General features: G+C 22.8%; 3 protein-coding genes across 3 annotated transcripts; 2 read left to right on the top strand and 1 right to left on the bottom strand. All coding sequences in view use genetic code 6, as the record gives it.

Moving 5' to 3' along the window:
* Positions 1 to 4,078, top strand: TTHERM_00657410 (UbiE/COQ5 family methyltransferase; the record flags this gene model as incomplete). Its single annotated transcript, XM_001024041.2, has 3 exons — positions 1 to 2,161; positions 2,697 to 2,734; positions 3,860 to 4,078. 3 exons carry the CDS (start codon positions 1 to 3, stop codon positions 4,076 to 4,078), a joined length of 2,418 nt encoding a protein of 805 aa, XP_001024041.2.
* Positions 4,079 to 5,226: 1,148 nt separating this feature from the next.
* TTHERM_00657420 (ankyrin repeat protein) lies at positions 5,227 to 10,969 on the top strand (the record flags this gene model as incomplete). The annotated part of the gene is made up of 3 exons (XM_001024042.2): positions 5,227 to 8,016; positions 8,084 to 8,236; positions 8,411 to 10,969. The coding sequence occupies 3 exons, from the start codon at positions 5,227 to 5,229 to the stop codon at positions 10,967 to 10,969; spliced, it is 5,502 nt and encodes a 1,833-aa protein (XP_001024042.2).
* A 4,551-nt stretch (positions 10,970 to 15,520) lies between these two features.
* On the bottom strand, positions 15,521 to 19,311 carry TTHERM_00657430 (JmjC domain protein; the record flags this gene model as incomplete). The annotated part of the gene is made up of 6 exons (XM_001024043.3): positions 15,521 to 15,574; positions 15,668 to 15,934; positions 16,044 to 16,449; positions 16,576 to 16,862; positions 17,143 to 17,310; positions 18,814 to 19,311. 6 exons carry the CDS (start codon positions 19,309 to 19,311, stop codon positions 15,521 to 15,523), a joined length of 1,680 nt encoding a protein of 559 aa, XP_001024043.2.
* Between the last annotated feature and the right edge of the window lie 1,144 nt (positions 19,312 to 20,455).

Raw genomic sequence — 20,455 nt, forward strand, 5'->3', positions numbered from 1 at the left:
ATGTAAAATATAATTACAAAGGCTGCAAAAAAACTTTATGATAAGAAATATTTTTGGCAATTGGTATAATAGCTATCTAATTGTCTTTTAAAAACTAAAATATTAAATGAAAATAAAGAAAATCATTTAAAAATAATAAAATTTGGGGATTTAATTGAAATAGAACAATTCACCATTAATAAAAATATTTCAAAAGGAAAGAGTCTTTCTTTGTTAAAAAGAACAAAAATAATCAAGTAAATAAATAAATAATCAAATAAGAAGAAAGAAGCTTAATTTCATCAAGTTAATATTAAAATGTCAGTACATAAATAATACGATTAAAAGCGTTTTATAGGAGGTGACTCAAAAAAGCATCAAAATGGTCATTCAAACAACCTTAGTTAAAATTCAGATGAATAAAGGTGGCATAGCGTGTAAGAAAGCCATAATTCTAAGAAAAAAAATCATCAATTTGAGCATTAACTCAGCTAGTCTGGAGTTTAAAATTCAGGAACCACTTTAAGTAAAAGTCATCAACACACAGGTAGTTTAATTGGAGAAATTATACCTTAGTAGGCAACTGATTAAGCTAAAAAGGAAAAGAGAAATAAAGATAGGCTCTCACATTTATCGAAATTACTTCCTCAGAAAGCTCGCTGGATAGGTTATTTAGACGTTGGTTGTGGAAATGCTGAAATTTCAGTAACAATTGCATAAAATTTAGGTATAGGAAGTGTTTATGGAGTTGATATGTTTGACGAAGATGATTTTGTACAACCGAGCATGGATCTAGAAGTCAAATACCTTTAAAATTTGAATAATAAGTTAAATTTACCTAATAACTGTGTTGATTTGGTCACTTGTTTTATGGCTATTCATCACTTCGAACATCTTGATTTGATGCTTAGGGAAATATAAAGAGTGCTTTTAATAGAAGGCTATTTATTTATTAGAGAGCATGATGTCCCTTTTAAGAATAAAAAGCTAAGGGCTTACATAGAAGAGCAGCATAGAAAATATCCAGACCATCCGGCTGATGGATATATGATGCTTTATGATAGGGAAGAACTTAAAGACATACTTTTTGCTTATGGTTTTGAGCATCTTGGAGATAGCAATTATACAGGCTAGAATTTATAAGCTGTCTATCACTCTTTATATGTCTTGAAAAGAAAAGAAGTAAACTCTAATTTCAAGTAATTAATAAACAAAAATAGAAAGGATTTAAAAAATAATGACAGTCTTAATGAAGAATAAGAAGAAGACTCTTAAGAAAAAAGTAGCTCGAATAATTTCAGTAGTAGAGAGAGTATAAACTCCTAAGGATAATAAGAAGGAGATGATGTTTTATATTTTAATTAGCTATCATTAAGTAATGAAAAGAGAAAATCATCTCACGAATTCAACAGAAAAGAAATGCAAGAATAGTATGAGTAGATAGTTCTATAATAGAATTCTGACTCAGTCAGCAGCGAATAAGATAAAGAGTAATCTCCTGTTGTTGTATTAGCTCAAAATAAGCAGTAGCAGCAATAGAAAACTTAGTTGAACTAAACACATTTTATTTAAGAAGAAAAAATTTCAACTTAAGAAAGAAAGAATATTCAGAATTAAAAAAAAGTAAACTTGTATCCTGATTGGGATATAAATTCGGAAATTTAAAATAGCAAAATTGAAGAGGAAGATGTTGATGTATATGCTAATATTATTTCAGTCCCTCCATCTAAAAAGGAATAAGGTAGCTAATCTTTGCAAAAGCAATAGTCATCCCAGAATAAATAGTTATAATAATTAAAAAAATCCTAAAATTCTAATGAAAAAATACAAAATGTAGCTGCTACATAAATCTTAGAAGAGCCTTCTCACTAAATAAATGAAAACTAGAAGATTAATACATTTGATGAAGATGGGTTCGTGGTAGTAGGAGCTAAAGAAAAAACAAAAAAATAATAACCAAAAAATAGTATTTAAGCATCTTAATAAGTCACGAATATTAAAGGATTGAATTAGCAACAATAAATTCAAGAATGTTAAAATAGCAAAAAATTGAACTCTGAAGAAAGCGAAGAGAACCTTAAAAAAGAACATATTAAGAAGATTACAGAAAAATCGATTATTGAAGAGCATCAAGAATAGCAAATTGATGGAGAACAAGAAACTGCAGTCTAAGATGATGAAAGTAATTAATTCATTTATATTAAATCCAAAAAGTAATTAAAAAAAAAGAACAAAAAGTGATTAAAATTAAGAAGACATAGTTATTCATTCATTAATTAAATGATTCATTCATAATTAATTAAGTAAATCAATCAAAAAATAATATAATAAATAAATAAATAAATGGCTTATATTATGGAAGTTTTGTTTTAATAATCAATCAATCAATTAACTATTTACTAACTACACAAATTAATAACTAATTAAAATATAAACTAAATCCTAATCAATATAACAATATCAAAAAAATAAATAAAATAAATAATTCATTCACTAATATAATAAAAAATCATTTAATCGCTTTTCAATTAATTGAATTAAAATGAAAATCAATTACATATAAAAATTAGTTTATAATTAATTAATTTATTAAAACTTATTAAATGTTTAAACTAATACTTCTAAATTAAATTCACCATTCTAAAATTTAATAATTCTAACTAACATCTATAATTATGACTCTCTATCTTACACTTCTTCTTATAAATAAAATGTAGGACACATATCAGAGAAATTAACTAAGAAAATTATCAAAGTAAAACAGAAGTATTCTAAATATTTACCAGCAAAACTCCTTCATTGCACATCTTAATTCATTCAATTTTCTTATTAGATTAAAAAATTTTTTACAATGTTGCATAAAAAATAAATTTTGAAATGAAAGGCATTCATTCATTCATATACACATACACTCTTTATTTTGATAAATTAAATGGAAGTAGTAAAATATCTATCTAACTAACTAACTAATCTATCAACTTATACATTTCTAAAATAAAAAGCAAATAAACAAAAAACATTAAAAAGTGTATATATAAATTTAAATATTGCAATCATAAAAGTTTATTTGTTAATCTCCAAAAATAAGATAAAAAGAAATTAATTAAGTTAGTAAGTTTGTATGGAAATAAGCAAGTTGATTGAGTGATAGCTTAATCAAGTAGAATTAAGAAAGCCAACTCTCTAAGAAGATAAATTAGGCATCTTAAATAATAACTAATTGCTCTTCAGATATTCAAAAAGAAGATAATATATATGCATATAGAAGTGAAATTAGTTATGAAAGTAATCAATCAATTAAGCTTAATAAAATATAAAATCGCTATTATATTTATAATAAACAAATTATTTAAATTAACTCATAGACAATATTATTAATTTTATTTTATTTATTTAACTATCTTTATGAACTTTATGCTATATCTATTTAACCTAGCTTATCTAAAACTTAATTGCATACTTTTCTACTTGATTGAAAGCTACATTTTTTGTTTAATTACCAACTTGCCTTCAAAATAAATACAAATGTTTAGTAAAAAATAAAATAAATAGTCGTTTTAAACCAGCTGAAGCATTTTTTATATAATTCAAATGTTATTTTTTCCAAAATCAAATTTCCACATTAATATGTGATTGAATGCCTATCCAAAATCAAAATAAAAATATTAAATTAAATAAAATTAAAAGATTTTTTAAATTTTTTTGGAGATCATAAAAGTTTTTAGAATAAAAATAAATAAAATTTAGTTTTAAAATAATGGACATTTTATTTAATAAATGTTGAAAATAAATAGAAAGAAAGTTGATTTTAAATTAATTAAATTTGAATTAAAATTTATTATAAAATAATAAGCAGCTTTAAAATTATTATTAAATAAAGGAAAATAAAAAACATGAACAAGATCAAAGAAATTCATAAAATGAAGGAAAAGAGAGATAAAAGTAATAAGTTAAAGTAGATACTAACAAAACTTTATAAAAATCAACTAAGAAAATAGAAACAAACATTTAAGAAAGGTTTTCTCTCAAACAAATTTCAATAATAATAGGAGTATTAGTATTTGCAATCTGCTTTAATCAGTTATTTTAACTTATCTGATATAATCTACAGATAAAATTGATTTTAATTATCTGATTTCAATAGAAGGAATTATTTGCTGAATGTCAAAGTAAAAAAGATATAAAGCACTTTCCTATTAGTTTTAATTATAAATATGTTTCAATTAATACCTTTATTTATTTATTTTAATTTATTTCATGTTAAGCATTCAATAATTATTTTATGAAATTATTTAATTTTAAGTGATTAAATTATTTTATTTCATTAATTTTGATCTTTAGGTTTTCACATTATTTATTTTAAATATAAAAATACCCTTAATCTTCAAATATTAATACTAGAGATCTAAAAAAATAAGAGTTATTCAAATAAATACAGGTAATAATTTAAATTTAAAAAAATGAAAATTTTTGGTGTTAATAGAATACATTAGGATATATATTATATCTAAGTTGAAATTTTATTTATTAACTGATCTTGTTTATGATACAAAGTTATTTTATTAAATTAATTTTATTTGATTTAAGTTATTATATAATTTTATTACATTTATTTTTATTATTTGATTTTCTTTTTTTTTAAAGTAAAAAAGTGTTTCATTTGAAAAGAATGCTGCTGATATTGTATAACTAACTGTTTAGTATAATATTTTTTTGGTAAATAAATTATTTTACTCAATTTATTATGTTATTTTATTAGCTGATAGTTTTAAATTTTTATTTGTTACTTAATTAATTCTGATATAACACTACAACTTTTTTGAGTGATTTATTTGATTTAATCAAAATAATGAATGCTTTAACTTAGTTTTAAGTCATTAAATAATTAATTTTATTTCTCTTTTATAAATTTTTTTAACTAAATATTTAACTATAATGGCTATATTTTTTGTGTTAATTTTTAATGACTGCATTTCAGATAATATAGCTTAAAATTATTTAAAATTTTTTCATGCAAAAATATTTGTTTTAATTACTAAATGTTAAAATTTTAATCAAGTAAAAAAGAATTTTAAACAGACTGGCTTTTTATTTTTGTAGAGATTATTAAGATTTTTTTGATAAAACAATCTCTTTTTGTCTTTTTTTAATTTTTGTTAATAATTTTTGAATTATTTTTTATGATATTTGTTTTGTTAATTATTTTTTGAAAAGGTACCATAAGAATTGAATAATTAGAAATCGTTAATGAATTCTTAAGAATAAAATTTGAACAAATAACAATAATAATAGTTGCATCAGTAGTAGTAGTAATAACAGTAACTATTAACCACTAAGGACAGCTCTTAAAATAGGAATATAGAGAATTTTTTAAATAAATCTAATAAATATTCAAGGGAGAGTCTGTAATTTTTATAAGAAAAGAATACTCTATTATTATAATAGTAGCTACTTCCATAAGCTCCCCGATTTAAGCAATAACCTTAAAAAGAAGATGTCCCAAACGAAGTTAATAAAATTTATGAAATAAGAACATAGTTCAATAAGTTTGAATAGGAAAATAGAGGAAATAATGCAATTCAAGGATTTATGATTTAAAATAACCCTTTTGCAAATACCACATCAGGATTAAGTAGAGAAGATGTTTTAGTTGATGCAAATAATGTTGCAAATGAAGATTTAGATGAAGTTTAAGAAAGCGAGTAATTCACAGTTTCTTCTAAAATGAGAACTCTTTAGAATACTTCTAAGTAAACATTTTCAATTAGTAAGGTAGAGTTAAAAAACTTAGTAGTTCCTCCGTTACCTGAGAATTTAATAAACATTTCCAGTAATCAAGACTTGCATTAAGGAGACAGATAATCAGTTAACACGTATGTACTTTCTCCAAATATAAGTGCCAGGACTTTAATGCCAAATTCAAACAATCATCATTTTATGAGCTAACAGTAACTGAAAAATGCATAGCCTTAAAATTAATTACATTAAAAATTAGATAATTAAGCTGTTAAGCAAGACATTAGAAATTAAATAGGTTAATTCTAGCCCCATTAAATGCCACTGCAAATTCAATCTTAAAACACAAATCATTAATCTCAAAAGATATCACAATAAAATTAATAGCATTAACCTTTATTTTTTAACCCCCCTTCAACTCCTGAGCCTGGAGTAAGTATTAATGGTATAAATGTTACTACAAGAGGTAGACTAAATGGGAATTTAGGAAATAATATTAATAATAATCATAAAAGCTCATCAAACTCTTTGAATAACACATAAAGAACTATTTTTGGAAATACTTCTAGTATTAATTTGAATGCTCCATTAAGCGCAAATAGTCAATATTCTGTAAATAAATCCCTTTAAAGCCTAGGTTATGCCGTAAATTTGGTAAACAAAAATATAGAAGATTTGTCCAAGCATGTTTCAACCATGAATCCAAACACTCTACAAATATTAGATTTGAGTTCAAATAAAATCTCTAATTTTCCAGTTGAGCTGTACTAGATGAAAAATTTGAAAAGATTGAAATTAGAAAGTAATCTTATAAAAATACTACCTAAAGAAATATTCTTAGAACTCAAATTAGAATCATTTTCAGTATAAAATAATCTTATTTAAGATATACCTCATGAAATTACTGAATGGAAAAACAACTTACAATGTTTAAACATTTCTAGAAATCATATTCACACATTTTAGAAATATATTTGCTATTTAGATGGAATTAATTCTCTTAATGTTAGTTCGAATGATTTCATGGAAATTCCTATTGAATTTATTTTTCTTGTTAATCTAAAAGAGTTTTCAATCGACTGGTTTAAATATTGCTTGCCTCCAAAAAAACCCACTGTTTAAGGTAATGAAGGCTTGTAGGTTCTTAAAGAAATATTCTTGTTGTTGTGTAATCACCGCAGCGCTGGTTTCGTTACTTTTCTGTAATTCACCACACATTTTTCTGATAAAAATCTAATAAAAATATCTAGTTAAATCAAAAAGAATAAGCCAAAAACACCAATTTAAAAAAAGGTTTCTTCACCAAATTCTAAAAACTAGAACGTTAAATCAAAATAAAATATAGAAAATGAGGAATAAAGAAAACACAGGCTTTAATAATTGGAAATACTAGCAAATTAATAAAACTAAGAAAATAGATTTGTTTTAAATGTTAGCAATACTAATTTATTAAATACAACAATTACAAGTCTAAATGAATCACAACTGCCAAAAGAGAACGATGGTATTTAGTATTTACCAGAAGAATTAAAAAAGAAGAAGAATAGACTTTTGTGCATAAACAAAAAGGCTCGTGAAGAAGACTCTATCCTAGATAATAGCAGAAGTCTGGTTGAATTAATTAATTTGAAATAGATTTAATCAAGTAACAACTAGCCTTTAAGTTCAAAAAGATAAGTTAAAAGTAATGCTAATTTGTAAATTAGTGGATAAGTTGCATCAGGGGTATGCAAAACTCTGATTAACTTCTCTAGTGAAAGTGATTTGAGTTTTGGATAAATTGAAGAAGTTCTCCATACTCATCATGATTTAGGTTCTTGCTAAGAATAACTTCACACTGGAAGAAATAGCAACAATCTATAGTCTGCCCATCCACTTAAAAATAAGAAAACTCCAAAAAACTTATAAAACCCAGGCTAGATAATTAAAACAGATGAAAATGTTAATTTCGATAAAATTTTATAAGAAGTTGAAGAAGAAAATGAAGAAAAAAATAATTAAATTATTTTTTAGCATTTGGATATTAAACTTGAAAATCCTCCAGACCAATTACTCTCATAAAGAGAGTAAAAGTTTATGCAAAAGCCATTCGAAGTAAATGAAGAAAATGAGATAGATAATCTTTGTGATGAGTAAGAAATAATCGACTTAGATTAAACTGATTAAGCTGATGAAAATATAATATCAGAATCAAAAGAAGAGCAACCAAAGTCAGCCTAATTCATTGATATTACAACTCCAAAAGTGTATACTCAGTATAACTAAATCGATCCAAAGAATGGTAGAAATCTAATGCACTTGGTAATATTGCTTAGTTATAATTTAGTTTAAATTTTAAAAATAAATATTTAATCATTTATATTTTTAGGCTGTGATAGATGAAGATATATCATCATTAAGATGCTTAGTAAATTTAAACTTTGATTTGGTAAATGAAGTAGATTTCGATGGACAAACTCCTCTTTCTTTGAGTATTTTAGAAGAAAAGTATTACTCGGCTAAAATTCTCATTTTTAATAAAGTAAAGTTTTGTTCATATGTTTAAGATACTATTTTACTATGATTTAAATTAAATTTAAAATGAATAATTAATTGATCATTCAATATGATTTAAGGAAATAATTTTTATATTTTAATGCAAAGAGATGAAAATACAATTTTTAGAAAAGGAAAAAATAAAAATTATTGAAAATAGGCAAATGTTAATGTAGGAGGAGGAGTTTTTGGGAGTAATGTTACTATTGGTGTGGTTAAGATGTAATACTATCTTATCAGAGATTTGATACGCTTTGGGGCAGATGTTAATAAGTAAGACCATGATGGAAATGGGCCTCTGCACTATTTATTTTAACAATACTATAGGAATCCAGAAGAATCGTCTAAGATTGCTTAAATGCTTCTTGATAATGGAGCAAATCCTAATTTAGAAAACAATGAAAAGTGGTCTCCTTTGCATTTTGCTGTCAGAAGAGGATGCTTAGAAGCAGTAGAATTTGCATTTGAATACAACAGAATGTGTTTAGCAAAAAAAAATAAAAGAGGATTTATGATCAATAAGGCAGGAGGAAATGAAAGAATTACAATTCTTCATATAGCTAGTGAGATGAATTTTTAAAAAATAGTATAGCTACTTCTCAAAAATAACGCCGATATCTTTGCCAGAAGATCTGATAACAAGCTCTCATATCAGCTTTGTCAAAAGCATACTCTTGTAAAAAAGCTTTTATTGCTGTCTTAAACAAACTAGATAAATAGCCATTTAAACTTCAATAAATTTGTTTAAATAGAAAGCTATTAAGATAGTTAAGAAGCTTATGAAAATAAATTTATAGAAAAGTAAGATGATTCTTTTGAAAGATATAAAAAGAAGAACAATAAAAGGAACAAAAAAGGAGCTTCTAAAAAATCAAATAAGAATAAAAATCATAAAAAGTAAGAAAACTAAGAATATGAAATAGACTTAGTCAAAATAAAGGAAGAAGATGATGACGATGATGAAGTATATGGAGATGAAGAAGAAGTAAACTTTGATTCTGAAAACGACAATGATGGAGTAAATGAAGATGATGACGAATAGGAAGATGAATTTGATTAATCAGGAAATTACTCTTCTAATGATGAAGACGGGTAAGTAAGTAGCAAAGGGGATGAAAATTTAGTAGATTCTGCTGACAGTTTTCCTGTTGATATGGAAGATGAAGATAAGAATATTATAAAACAAAGAGTATAGAATGGATTAAAAAATTTAGATGGCAGCATAGGCAGCAGTAAAAACCTATTAAAAAATAAATTAAATATGATTAATGTCTCTTCCTAGCCTCGTATGATTAAAACTGGTGATATTTATGCCTAATAACTATCAAAATACTAATTGTAAGAAATAAATAATTAATTTGTTAACTATAAAGATAAAAATGGATGGTAAGGACCTTTATAAGAAATGATAGAAAACTAGTTGAATGATAGAGAACATTCACTTGATGAAATAGAAGACGAAGACCTCAAAGGTGATGTGCCAAAATGGTTTTACAAAGATCATAGCTAAATTCCTTATTCTCCCAATAATTTATAGAAAATTTAAGGAATGAATGAGATTATAAGCTAGATAATATAGCAAAATTCTTCAAACGTCTCAATAAATAACAAATATGTTAAATCTTAATTCTAGCAAAGCCCTCCTTTGATCTTTCATCATGGTATTAAAACTCCTGAGCTAGTAGATAATAGAATTTCTCTATTCAACAATAATAACAATAATATTAATGCCAATTAAAATAAGACATAAGTTAATTCTATCAATTAATTAAACTATAATCCTAACATCTAGCAGCATATGATATAATAGCAGCTTTAATACTAATCATCAAAAACTCAAACTATTTAAGCTTGTAATTTTTTTAGTAATCTGAAAAATTACAAACAAGTTATTAAGAGTGCTAGCAATATTAATGAATATTAACTTAAAATTTTAGATGATGGCCTAGCCTTAACAAACAGGCTTTATTTCCTTAATTAATTAAAATTTATCTAATTTAAATTGGTGCAAATTTTAAAGCTTATTACCAGATAAAATATTTATTAGCTGTTTTGCAGATCAGGAATAATTGAAGATTTTCTCAAACTTGGTGATGACAACTTAAATACTTTAATAAATACAAGCTAAGAGTTTAACAGAAGTATTGTTTTTATATATCGCAAGTTAGCCGAATAGCCTAGCTTCGATAACAATAACTTGATGATACAAATAGTTAACTTGTTTGGGGATACTTGTTATCATCTTTATATTCTTTTTTATGATAAATAAACTAACTCTAATACATCCTAAAAGTAATAGTCTTAATTATCTTCATAAACTACTTTAGCTTTACCAATAAATGATTAAAATATAAAATCTAATGAGATTACTTCAGCCAATTCATTAAAAGAAAATACAGATGCGAAGAATATAATTGCTGAGTTAAAAAAGTAGACTGATGAGCTTTTCCCAACATTTGCTAAGAGAATGAAGATAGATTACAGCAAAAATATTTTGAAAGATTATTTGGAATTGCAATAAGCAACAAAGATCAAAAAAGATAATTTCACTCAAAAAACTCTAATCACTGACTAGGACTTTGATAGAATGATGCCAACTGAAGAAGAATATGAAACTGAAAATGAAGAACTTACAAAAGTATTATAAAATTATGCACAAATAAAGCTACGCAGCAATCCTCTTTAAGAAATACCTAAATAAAATAAAATATTCAAATGATTAATTTAATAAATTATTTAACTATTTTCACAAAACAAACTAATCAATTTTTTTAAATAAATCCCACCCCACTATATTAGATAGTCAGAGACCTAAATTTTTGAGCACTTTTTGAAGGGAATTTTATTATAAGTTCATAATTAGGGTATATTTCTACACCCCCCATCTATAAGACTACCCGCTACCGACTACTAATATATAAAATTTATTAAATAAAAATATATATCAAATTAAAAAAATATTTGTATTATCCAATCTATCAATTACAAATAAATGTTAAAAATAAACTATTAATCAATTTTAATTACATATTTATATTATCCAATTTATCGATTATAAATAAATGTTAAAAACAATTAATTAAATAACTATAAATACTTTTAAAATCAATCAATTAAATTAACTTTTTAAAACAATCAATTAAATAACTTTTAAAAATAAATTATAAATTAATATTAAAAATATCTAACTTGCTAATTACAAATGAATGTTTAAAAAATAATTAAATTAAATAATAATCAAAATAAATATTTATATATTAAAAAATAATCAAATAAATAATTTAAATTAAATAATCATTAATAAAAATATCTTCTGCATACATCTATTTAAACTTTTTAATTTTTTACTATTATATATTGAAGAACTTACAAGCAAGATAATAATTCAGAAATATTTTAAAAACAAAAAGTAATTTATATTTAAGATTTATAATGTTAAGATTATTATATTAAAAAAGGTTAATTTAATATTAAGGAATTGTTTGATATTTAATTTTAAGATAATTTAAATAACTTAAATAAAGATTAAAATAAAGATTTATCAAAAATAATCATTTAAAATATATTACTATCAAATATGTAAAATGATAATTTAGTATCAGATATATAAAATGTCGATTATAATAAATATTATATTGAAAAAAACATTAATTTAATTTAAGATAAAGATCCAATAATTTTTTGTGATAATATAGTTATTTTTTATTTACTTCCAACTTAATTAATATAAAATGGTAGAGTATAACAAGAATTTGTATCATAAAAAAATACATAAATAAGAAAATAATGTTAAAAATATGGTTCAATAAATAATTAATCAAATAGTAAAATGTGTGACGTAAAACATTTAAGATTTCCTGTTAGATTATCCAAATAAGATAAAGATAAAGATACACCTGAAAAATTATAAATTAGATAAATTTTACATTTAAATAAATAAATTTACTAACAATATATTGACAATAAAGAATATTAGTTTAATGATTATTTGTAAAATTATAGTTATTATGTTGTTAAATTAGAGTGTTAAAATATTTAATAAGAATAATTGATTTAAAATTATAAATTAGCTTAATAAGAATTAAATTAATAAGGATTTTGGTTATTTTAATTTGATATTACATAAGATTTACTTGGTACATTTGATAAATAGTAAACAATTAAATATTTATAAGAATTTGGTAATTTCTCATTTTAAGGTTATCGAGTAAAAAAAGATAATGTAATATTAGATAATGAGAATGTTGTGGGTAAAGATTATATTTCTTGGTTAAGTAGTGATTATTTATTTACAACAAGACATAAAATATACAATAAGTTTGTATGTTAAATTAGCTTAACAAATGTTTAAAAGAAAAAATTTAATAATCATTTAATTGATACTTTTAATTGTCATACATTTAATTTAAAATAATTATTAATAAATAACTAGTAATATGAATTAACAAGATTTGAAATAACTATTTACCATTCTTAAATTTTAACATTTGATTAATATAAAGATATTATGAAAGATTAAATTAAATTATTTAAAGATTCTAATATTTTCAAAAAAACAAACACCTTTATAGAATTAATTTAAAGCTTTACAAGAAAAGTTAAGTTAGAATTTAATTATAGTAAATAATATAGAAAATAAAATATATTGTTCTTTGTGGTCTAATTGTTTAACTTAACAACATTATGGGTAAGTAATAAGTTTTAATATTAAAGATAAATAAAATATCATAAATCATGCTATTAAAAACTATTCTTTTAAAAATAAACCTTGTTATGTTTTAGATTTATAAAAAATAGATAATTAGAGTATTTAATATATTTTACAATGTTACATTAGATAAACAGGTGATATTTTAATTAACATCAAAAACAAAAAAAGTGTAAATAAATAAATAATTAATATCTGATTTATTTTATTAAAAAGATGGAATTGCTTAATATTTATTAAACAATTAAGATAATTTATTTAATTTTACAATTAATTAGTAAGAAAATGATAATGCGTAAATATTTAATGTATCAAATCAAATAAAAGAATTCTTTATTTTAAGCAATAAAGAAATTGAAATGATTAAGAAGTAATTAAAATAAAAGATATTACAATTAAATTACATAATTACAAGAACAAATGATGATATTATTAGTTAAATTTAACTTTCTAAATAATATAATGAGTAGATATTACAAAAAATAAATGATATTACAACAAATCTAGTTTAATACATTAGTTAAATTGAGTAATATAATCATTCAATTTTAAATAAATTTAAAAATTTTAAATAGTAAAAATATTTATCTTAAATAAGGTCAGAATTGTAAGAAGGTTAATCTAAATAATTTAATATAATCAGTTTTAAAAAGATTGATAAAGACTATTATTGTTTAGATAATGATAACAATGTATTAGTAATTCCATAGATAGATAAATATTTTGATATGATATTAAGTACTAAAATGTAATAATTTAAATAAATAAAATTATAATAAGAATATTAAAAAGAAGTAACATCAAAATAGAAATCTGATGAGTATTTTACAATTTACATTAGTAATTATTAAGATTTAGAATAAAATAAGAGTTCTTTTAATTTAGAAATAAAAAGAAATATCAAAGATTAACAATATTAATTGAAGAGTAATTTTAAATAATTAACATATCCATAAAATGAGTAAATTTTTGATAATACAATCTACTAATGATTAATACTAAGAATTAAATAATTTAAGGAAGTAATAATAAAGTAATTTAGAATTTATACAATGACTGAATGCAGAATCACTGTGGCTTGAACTACCTTTAAAGTATATTTTATTACCTATGTTTATTTTTATTTTATGCCATACCCTATTTTCGCAAGTAAAGATTTTAAGCTTTGTTAGATATTTTCTATTCAATTGATAGAAGTTTAATATTTTAATTTTCAAAAAATTAATATAAATCTTTGAATCCTAATTAAAATGAGGCTTGATCTCTGCTATAAAGTTTAATTTCAAAAGAAAATTTTTCAATTTGAGCTGGGATTTTTGTTTTTTTTTGGTTGTTTGATTAAGAGGCATTCATTTCAAATATCTTCTTTTTCTATTAATTAATAATTAAATTCTTTGATATAAATTTGCTAACTACAAAATAAGAGTAAATAAATAAAATCATCAGTAACTGAAAAAACATAACCTAAAAATATCAAATTAGATAGGATCATAAGAAAAAGTATATAAATATGATACAAAGTTAGTTAACAGTAAAAGAAGAGGAAAGAAATATAAATAGAAAGTTAGATCAAGTAATTTTTTTTGAAATTTAAATTAAATTCTATTAGGTATAAGTTTATTTATAATTTATTTTAAAGTATTTGTTCCAAATTTATTGATTTTATAATTTGTTCGTTAGTCAGTTCCTTTGTTACTCAATTTTACTTTCTTTTGTTCTTTTTATGTGTAGATTCGACTCAAAAATCCTCTTATCTAAAATCCATTTAACAATCTTGTAAAGCTAATGATTTACTTTTATTTGTTGTTAGATTTATTTATTTCAAGTTAATCTTTAATTTTGATTTCTATTTTTAATTAATTTTATCAAACAAATATTAAAGTAATCTTAATTCAAACTTCATAAAAAAAAGTAATTGAAACAATATCATCATTAACTGAAAAAAAACTCACCAAAAAAAAAATAAATTTATTATATCATTAGAAAAAGTGAGTACAATTATATAATAAATAGGATACAAAGTAAGTTAATTGGAAATGAAGTGGAAAACATTTAAATAGAATGTTAGATCAAGTAATTAATTTGAAAGTTAAGTTAAATTCTATTAGAGAAAAGTTAATTTATAGTTTATGGTAAAGTATGAATGTATTCCAAATTTTATGATATTATAATTAGTTAGTTGCATAGTAAGTTAATTAATTAGTTAATTATTCAATTATACTTACTTAATTAAATGCAGATTCAAATAAAAAATCGTCTTGGCTAAAATTCATTCCATTTAATTGCCTACTGAAATTAATGATTTTATTTTATTATTTGTCAGGTTTCGTTAATATTTATTTTTTTCTGAATGTATTCATGTTTATTTACCTTAATCATTCATAGCTTAGCTGATAAATGCATTTTTTGTTTACAATTAGATTGATTATTTTAATAAAATTATTGTGTGTAAAATTAAAGATTTATGTTCATTTTATTTTATTGATTATTTTATAATTATATTATAGCAGAATTAAATATGTTTGCAATCAATTTTATTTATAGCATGCATTCTTTTTTATCTCAAAAATTATTTTTGATTGTGTCCTTTACGATTTAGCCAAACTATTGCATTTCCTAATTATTTAAATATAGATATTATTTCATGTTTTATGTTGTCAAACAAATATCTAAAAATATTTCTCTTTAAAAGTTGTAAAGATTTTTTACCTTTTCATTAAATCTTATAAACAAGGATATTGTGCTTTCTATACACCCGCAAGGAGCAATATGAGCAGGACAGCCTTAAGTGAAGCACTTATTGCAATAAATATAAGATAGATAACAGTAACCTGAACAAATTTTGCAGACATGGCGATCATACTTTTCATTTTTATTAGCAAATTCATATATTTTCAACTTCTTTCCATAGATATTTATTAAATCTTTTCTTTTATGCAATTCTTCCTTTTCAATTTCTTACCACTCATGAAGGATCTAAGTTAATTAAATTTTATTAAATAGAAAAGAAATTATAATTAATTAGCTAATCTAATTATGTAAGAAAGAAACATTCTCTAAATAAATAAAAAGCGAATAATTTTACATTTTATAAGGTAACTTTATCAAATGAGGAGTCCTAGAGGTTTTAAATGATAGAAACCAAAACCCATGCAAGGGAAAAGGATACTTTCTTTTGGAATCCTTTTCTTGCATAATCAAATTTAGCCTCTTTGTAAAACTTAATCCACTCTGGAGTCACAATATTTACAGCTTCTCCGCAATTAAAACCATGTGAAAATCCTCCATGGTACACTTTAGGGAAAGTGACAATAAATTCACCAGCTTTTTGATCAGTTCTATAGACAGGAATACCTCTTTTCACAGCTTCTGCAGGGCAAAGTTATAAATTCAAGTGGTGTAAAACTGCTGGATTTTTTTAGAATATATCTTTATATTTTTCTTAATATAGTTCTTCAAATTTCTCCTTATAATCAGCTGGAATAGTATACCTTTTTAATTTGAATTGAATGGTAAAAATTTTGTTTATTTTGAATTAAACTAAAATATATCTATCTCATTGTGTGATAGTATAAATAGTTTAGAATAATTGATTTTTGAATGTATAACAATCATACCATGTTTTTGGTGCACCCATATGAAGATAATTTAGGGCGTACATATATAAATCTTCAACATGAAAGCAGAAACTAGCATAGAGCATACCTAGGTAAACCCAAGGTGTTGTGATTCCACTAATATCACCACCATTCTTAATAAACTGGAATAAACTATTGTGAGATCTATTAATATTCTTCAAATTAAACGAATGAAGATAGCTTATTTTGTCATGCTTAGTAGGTTATTCAGCAAAAGCACTACCATACTTTTATGAAGGTAAATCAGCTGCATATTCTACTTCAACCTGTAAACAAAAATTTTTTAATATACTGATATAAAAGAATAAACTTATTTTACAAAATAAAGGAAATTAAGTTAAAATAAAATTAATAAATTAATAAAGCAAAAAGCAAGAAAGCTATTTGAATATAAATTCATTTTCTACTAAACAAAATTAATTAGTGAATTTTATTTATTTTTCTATTAAATTAAATTAACAAATCTTGAAACATTTAATAAGTGAATGAATTGAATTATTGCTTGATTGTGGTATTTGAATAAACATATTTATAAATATAATGTACATCTTTGAAAAGGTGAGGAAACTCTACTATACTCCAGAATTCATATTCATTCAGCCTTTCTTTCTCTATAAATCTCTCTTCTGTTTAGTAATCATACTTTTTTTAAAATTTCTCAGCATACTACTAATACTCTTTGTAAGTAAAACCTTCCTCATTCTGCTCGAATGGCTTTATTTTATTAATAATAAAATTAGTAAACGTAGATTTTAAAAATAGTAAAAAATATTTTCTATGAACATTATCTCTTTATTCACTCCCTTAAACAACAGTTAAGTTAACTATTTTTTTTTAACAATCTTTAAAAATAATGATATTTTATCAAACATACATTCAAAAAATAGCCAGAATTTTAGTTTAATTTACATTTATAATCTAATTTAATTTGTTTCTTTGTTCTAAATTATTAGTATATCAATTTAATATTCAAAAATCAATGTATGTATTTCTTTTGTTAATTTTAAAATCATATAAAGTATCCATTCATTGATGAATATCTATCTATTTATCTATTTATTTATTTATTTAACGTGCATATACATGCATTGAAAATTTTTTATCTATATATCTAAGAATATTAGTAATAGTGATTTTGCTACCATTTTAATATGTACATTAGATATTATTTGATCTATTAATTGTAGCATTTATATCAAATAGGTTCAATGATTATTCACCTTAAGCCTTAATACAATTATTAGATGAGTTTGAATATATTCTTTGCAGCAAAGAAATTTAATAAGATTATGAAATATTTAGTAAGAATTGATTTAGTCTCTATTATAATTACTAATTCTATGTAATAATCAAATTTATATATTCTTGTTCGAGGAAAAAGGTGATTAAAATCCAAAAGTAATGACTCTTTATAACGTATTAGTCTCTTCTTATCTTACAATTAAATAGTAATTAAATTAATTTACTAAGAAGAAAACGCTCTTTATAATTAATAATTAGAAGCCAGGCTAAGCTTTTTGCATAAGAGAGAAGACTCTCTAATAAAAGCTTAATATTAAGCTCAGTCCCTAAAGAAGAAAAGTAAAATATGACACGTAGGCTGTCAAAATTGGTAATACAAAAACTTAAATTTTAGAAAGTTCTCTTTAAATGATTTTAATGAGAAACACAGAAAGTTAGCGCAAAGATGTAAAGTAGAAATATCATTTTTTTTTACCATTTTAGAAATGTTAACTACTTAATTTTTCAAGAAATTTGATCTCTACTTTTTAAATTATAATTTTTTTTTCCCCCTTTTTTTTTTGATTGTTTAATAAATTAGGTAATAGATAGATATATCAACTGATAGTAGATTTAAATTCTTTGATAAACAATAAAAAGTCTAAATGCTTTAAAGGCTTTTCATAATTATAATGAGATCAATTAAGAGAGAATTAGAGTTTGAAAATATTTTAATCAGAAATTGAATAAGATCTTTTTTGGATATTAGATTATTTTTCATTATCTAACTCAGATGATAAGGATTAATTATATAAAAAACTGAATTAGAGAGTTATTTTATAGTTTTAAATAAATTTTTGCACATTTTTTTTTAAAGGGATTTAAAAAATTATCCAATATAAAATCCCTTTAGGAGCTAAGACAAAGAAATAATGTTTTTGGTTTAAAATTTGTTTTTAGCTATAAATAAAGACAATGAATATATGCAATTAATACCTTTCCTTTAGACAGTTTATTGACAACTTACACTCTAGTATTGACCTTACTCTAAATCTTGGAGAACTAGAAGTCTGGCTTCCATTCAGGTGGTGGTATAATTTTGACAACCCCTTACTTGTCATATCCCTTTAGATAAAGATTAGCAATAAGTCTAAAAGGGTCGTTGAATTCCTCAATAGTAGGCCTAATGATAGGAACTTCAAGAAACTAGTTAAAGTCTGAAATAGGTCTGAGCTTGGTGCTTACATCAACTAAGCTATTTTAAGAGATTTCTTCTGTCATAACATGGTTAGATGAAGAGTCATCCGTAGATATCCCAGCACTTTTTGAATGTTTCAAGGAGCAAGACTCTTCTTTAGGCAAAACTTCAATAGGTAAATTTTTGTGAGGTCTTCCCCTTCTTTTTTGTGTCACACTCTTAGATATTTGTTAAGGAACATCCTTCTTTTACTTTTGTATTGTCTTAGTCTTCGATTTCATAGAATTACGCATCATTTTATTGCACGGAATAGCACAGGCTCTTAAACAACTCCTCCTTTTCGGCAAATTTTTTTCTTTGACTTTAAAAATTTTTCTTTTGTTTTTATTTTGTTTGTTTTATATATATTATTATAGTCTTCTAAAAAACTCCTAATCTTTATCATTTGATTGTTTTTATTAAATTGATTCAAAATGTTAATCAATCTACCAATCAATCAATCAATCATTCTAATCAAAAAATAATTAATTAACTAATCTTTTCTTATCATTAATAAATGAATAATGAATATTCATTCATATAAACATTCCTTTATAATATGAATCTCATTCATTTTTATTAAGAGGCATGTACATTGATTTAGTTGATAAGTAAATAAGTCAGCCATTCAGCAATATAAAAATTAATAATTAGTTAGTTAGTTATAATTTACTATAGATTGCTTAGGTTTCATTCTTTTGTTTGTTTGTTTCTTTATTTGTTTATTTGTAAATATTACTATCATTATAAAATAAATGTACTTTGCTTTTTGATAATTGTATTTCATTAATTCATTAGTTGTTAAATTTTCTTCTGATAAAGACCCCCTATTTTTTTAAAAACAACTAATTTTTTTCTTTTATTGATCTTAATTTATTTTTCAAAACTCTTTTCTCATATTTATTTTAAATTAAATAAGGATTATTTTGTCAATACTCTTGCAAATTTAATTCCATGACTAATATAATTTCGAACAAAATCAATTTGATTTTGCCTATCAATTGCTTTACCCCTGCCCCTTTTCTTTGCTAACTTTTTCTTTATTTTCTTTTACTTATATATAAACCATCCATCAAGTTAAATTTTAAATATTAGACAAATATTTAAATCTGTTTTTGTTTTGAGGTATTTATTTATACAAATATATAAAAATGGAACGTTTTAAAAAATAGAAAATGACGAATATTTAATTCATTCTCATTAAATTAATTATGTACTTTCGTCATACCCTAAAAACACGCCTATTAATAATTAAGCTTATTCTCAAAATAAACTATCATTAAGTTAGTTTAAAATAAAAAACTATTTATTCTTTATTTTTTATTATGAATTCTTTTCAAAACTATTATGTTTATCCAATCGAATTTCAGTTCGATAACTAAAGTAATGTTTGTGATTGCT

The sequence above is a fragment of the Tetrahymena thermophila genome (assembly GCF_000189635.1).
Source record: "Tetrahymena thermophila SB210 genomic scaffold scf_8254402, whole genome shotgun sequence".
NCBI lineage: Eukaryota > Ciliophora > Oligohymenophorea > Hymenostomatida > Tetrahymenidae > Tetrahymena > Tetrahymena thermophila.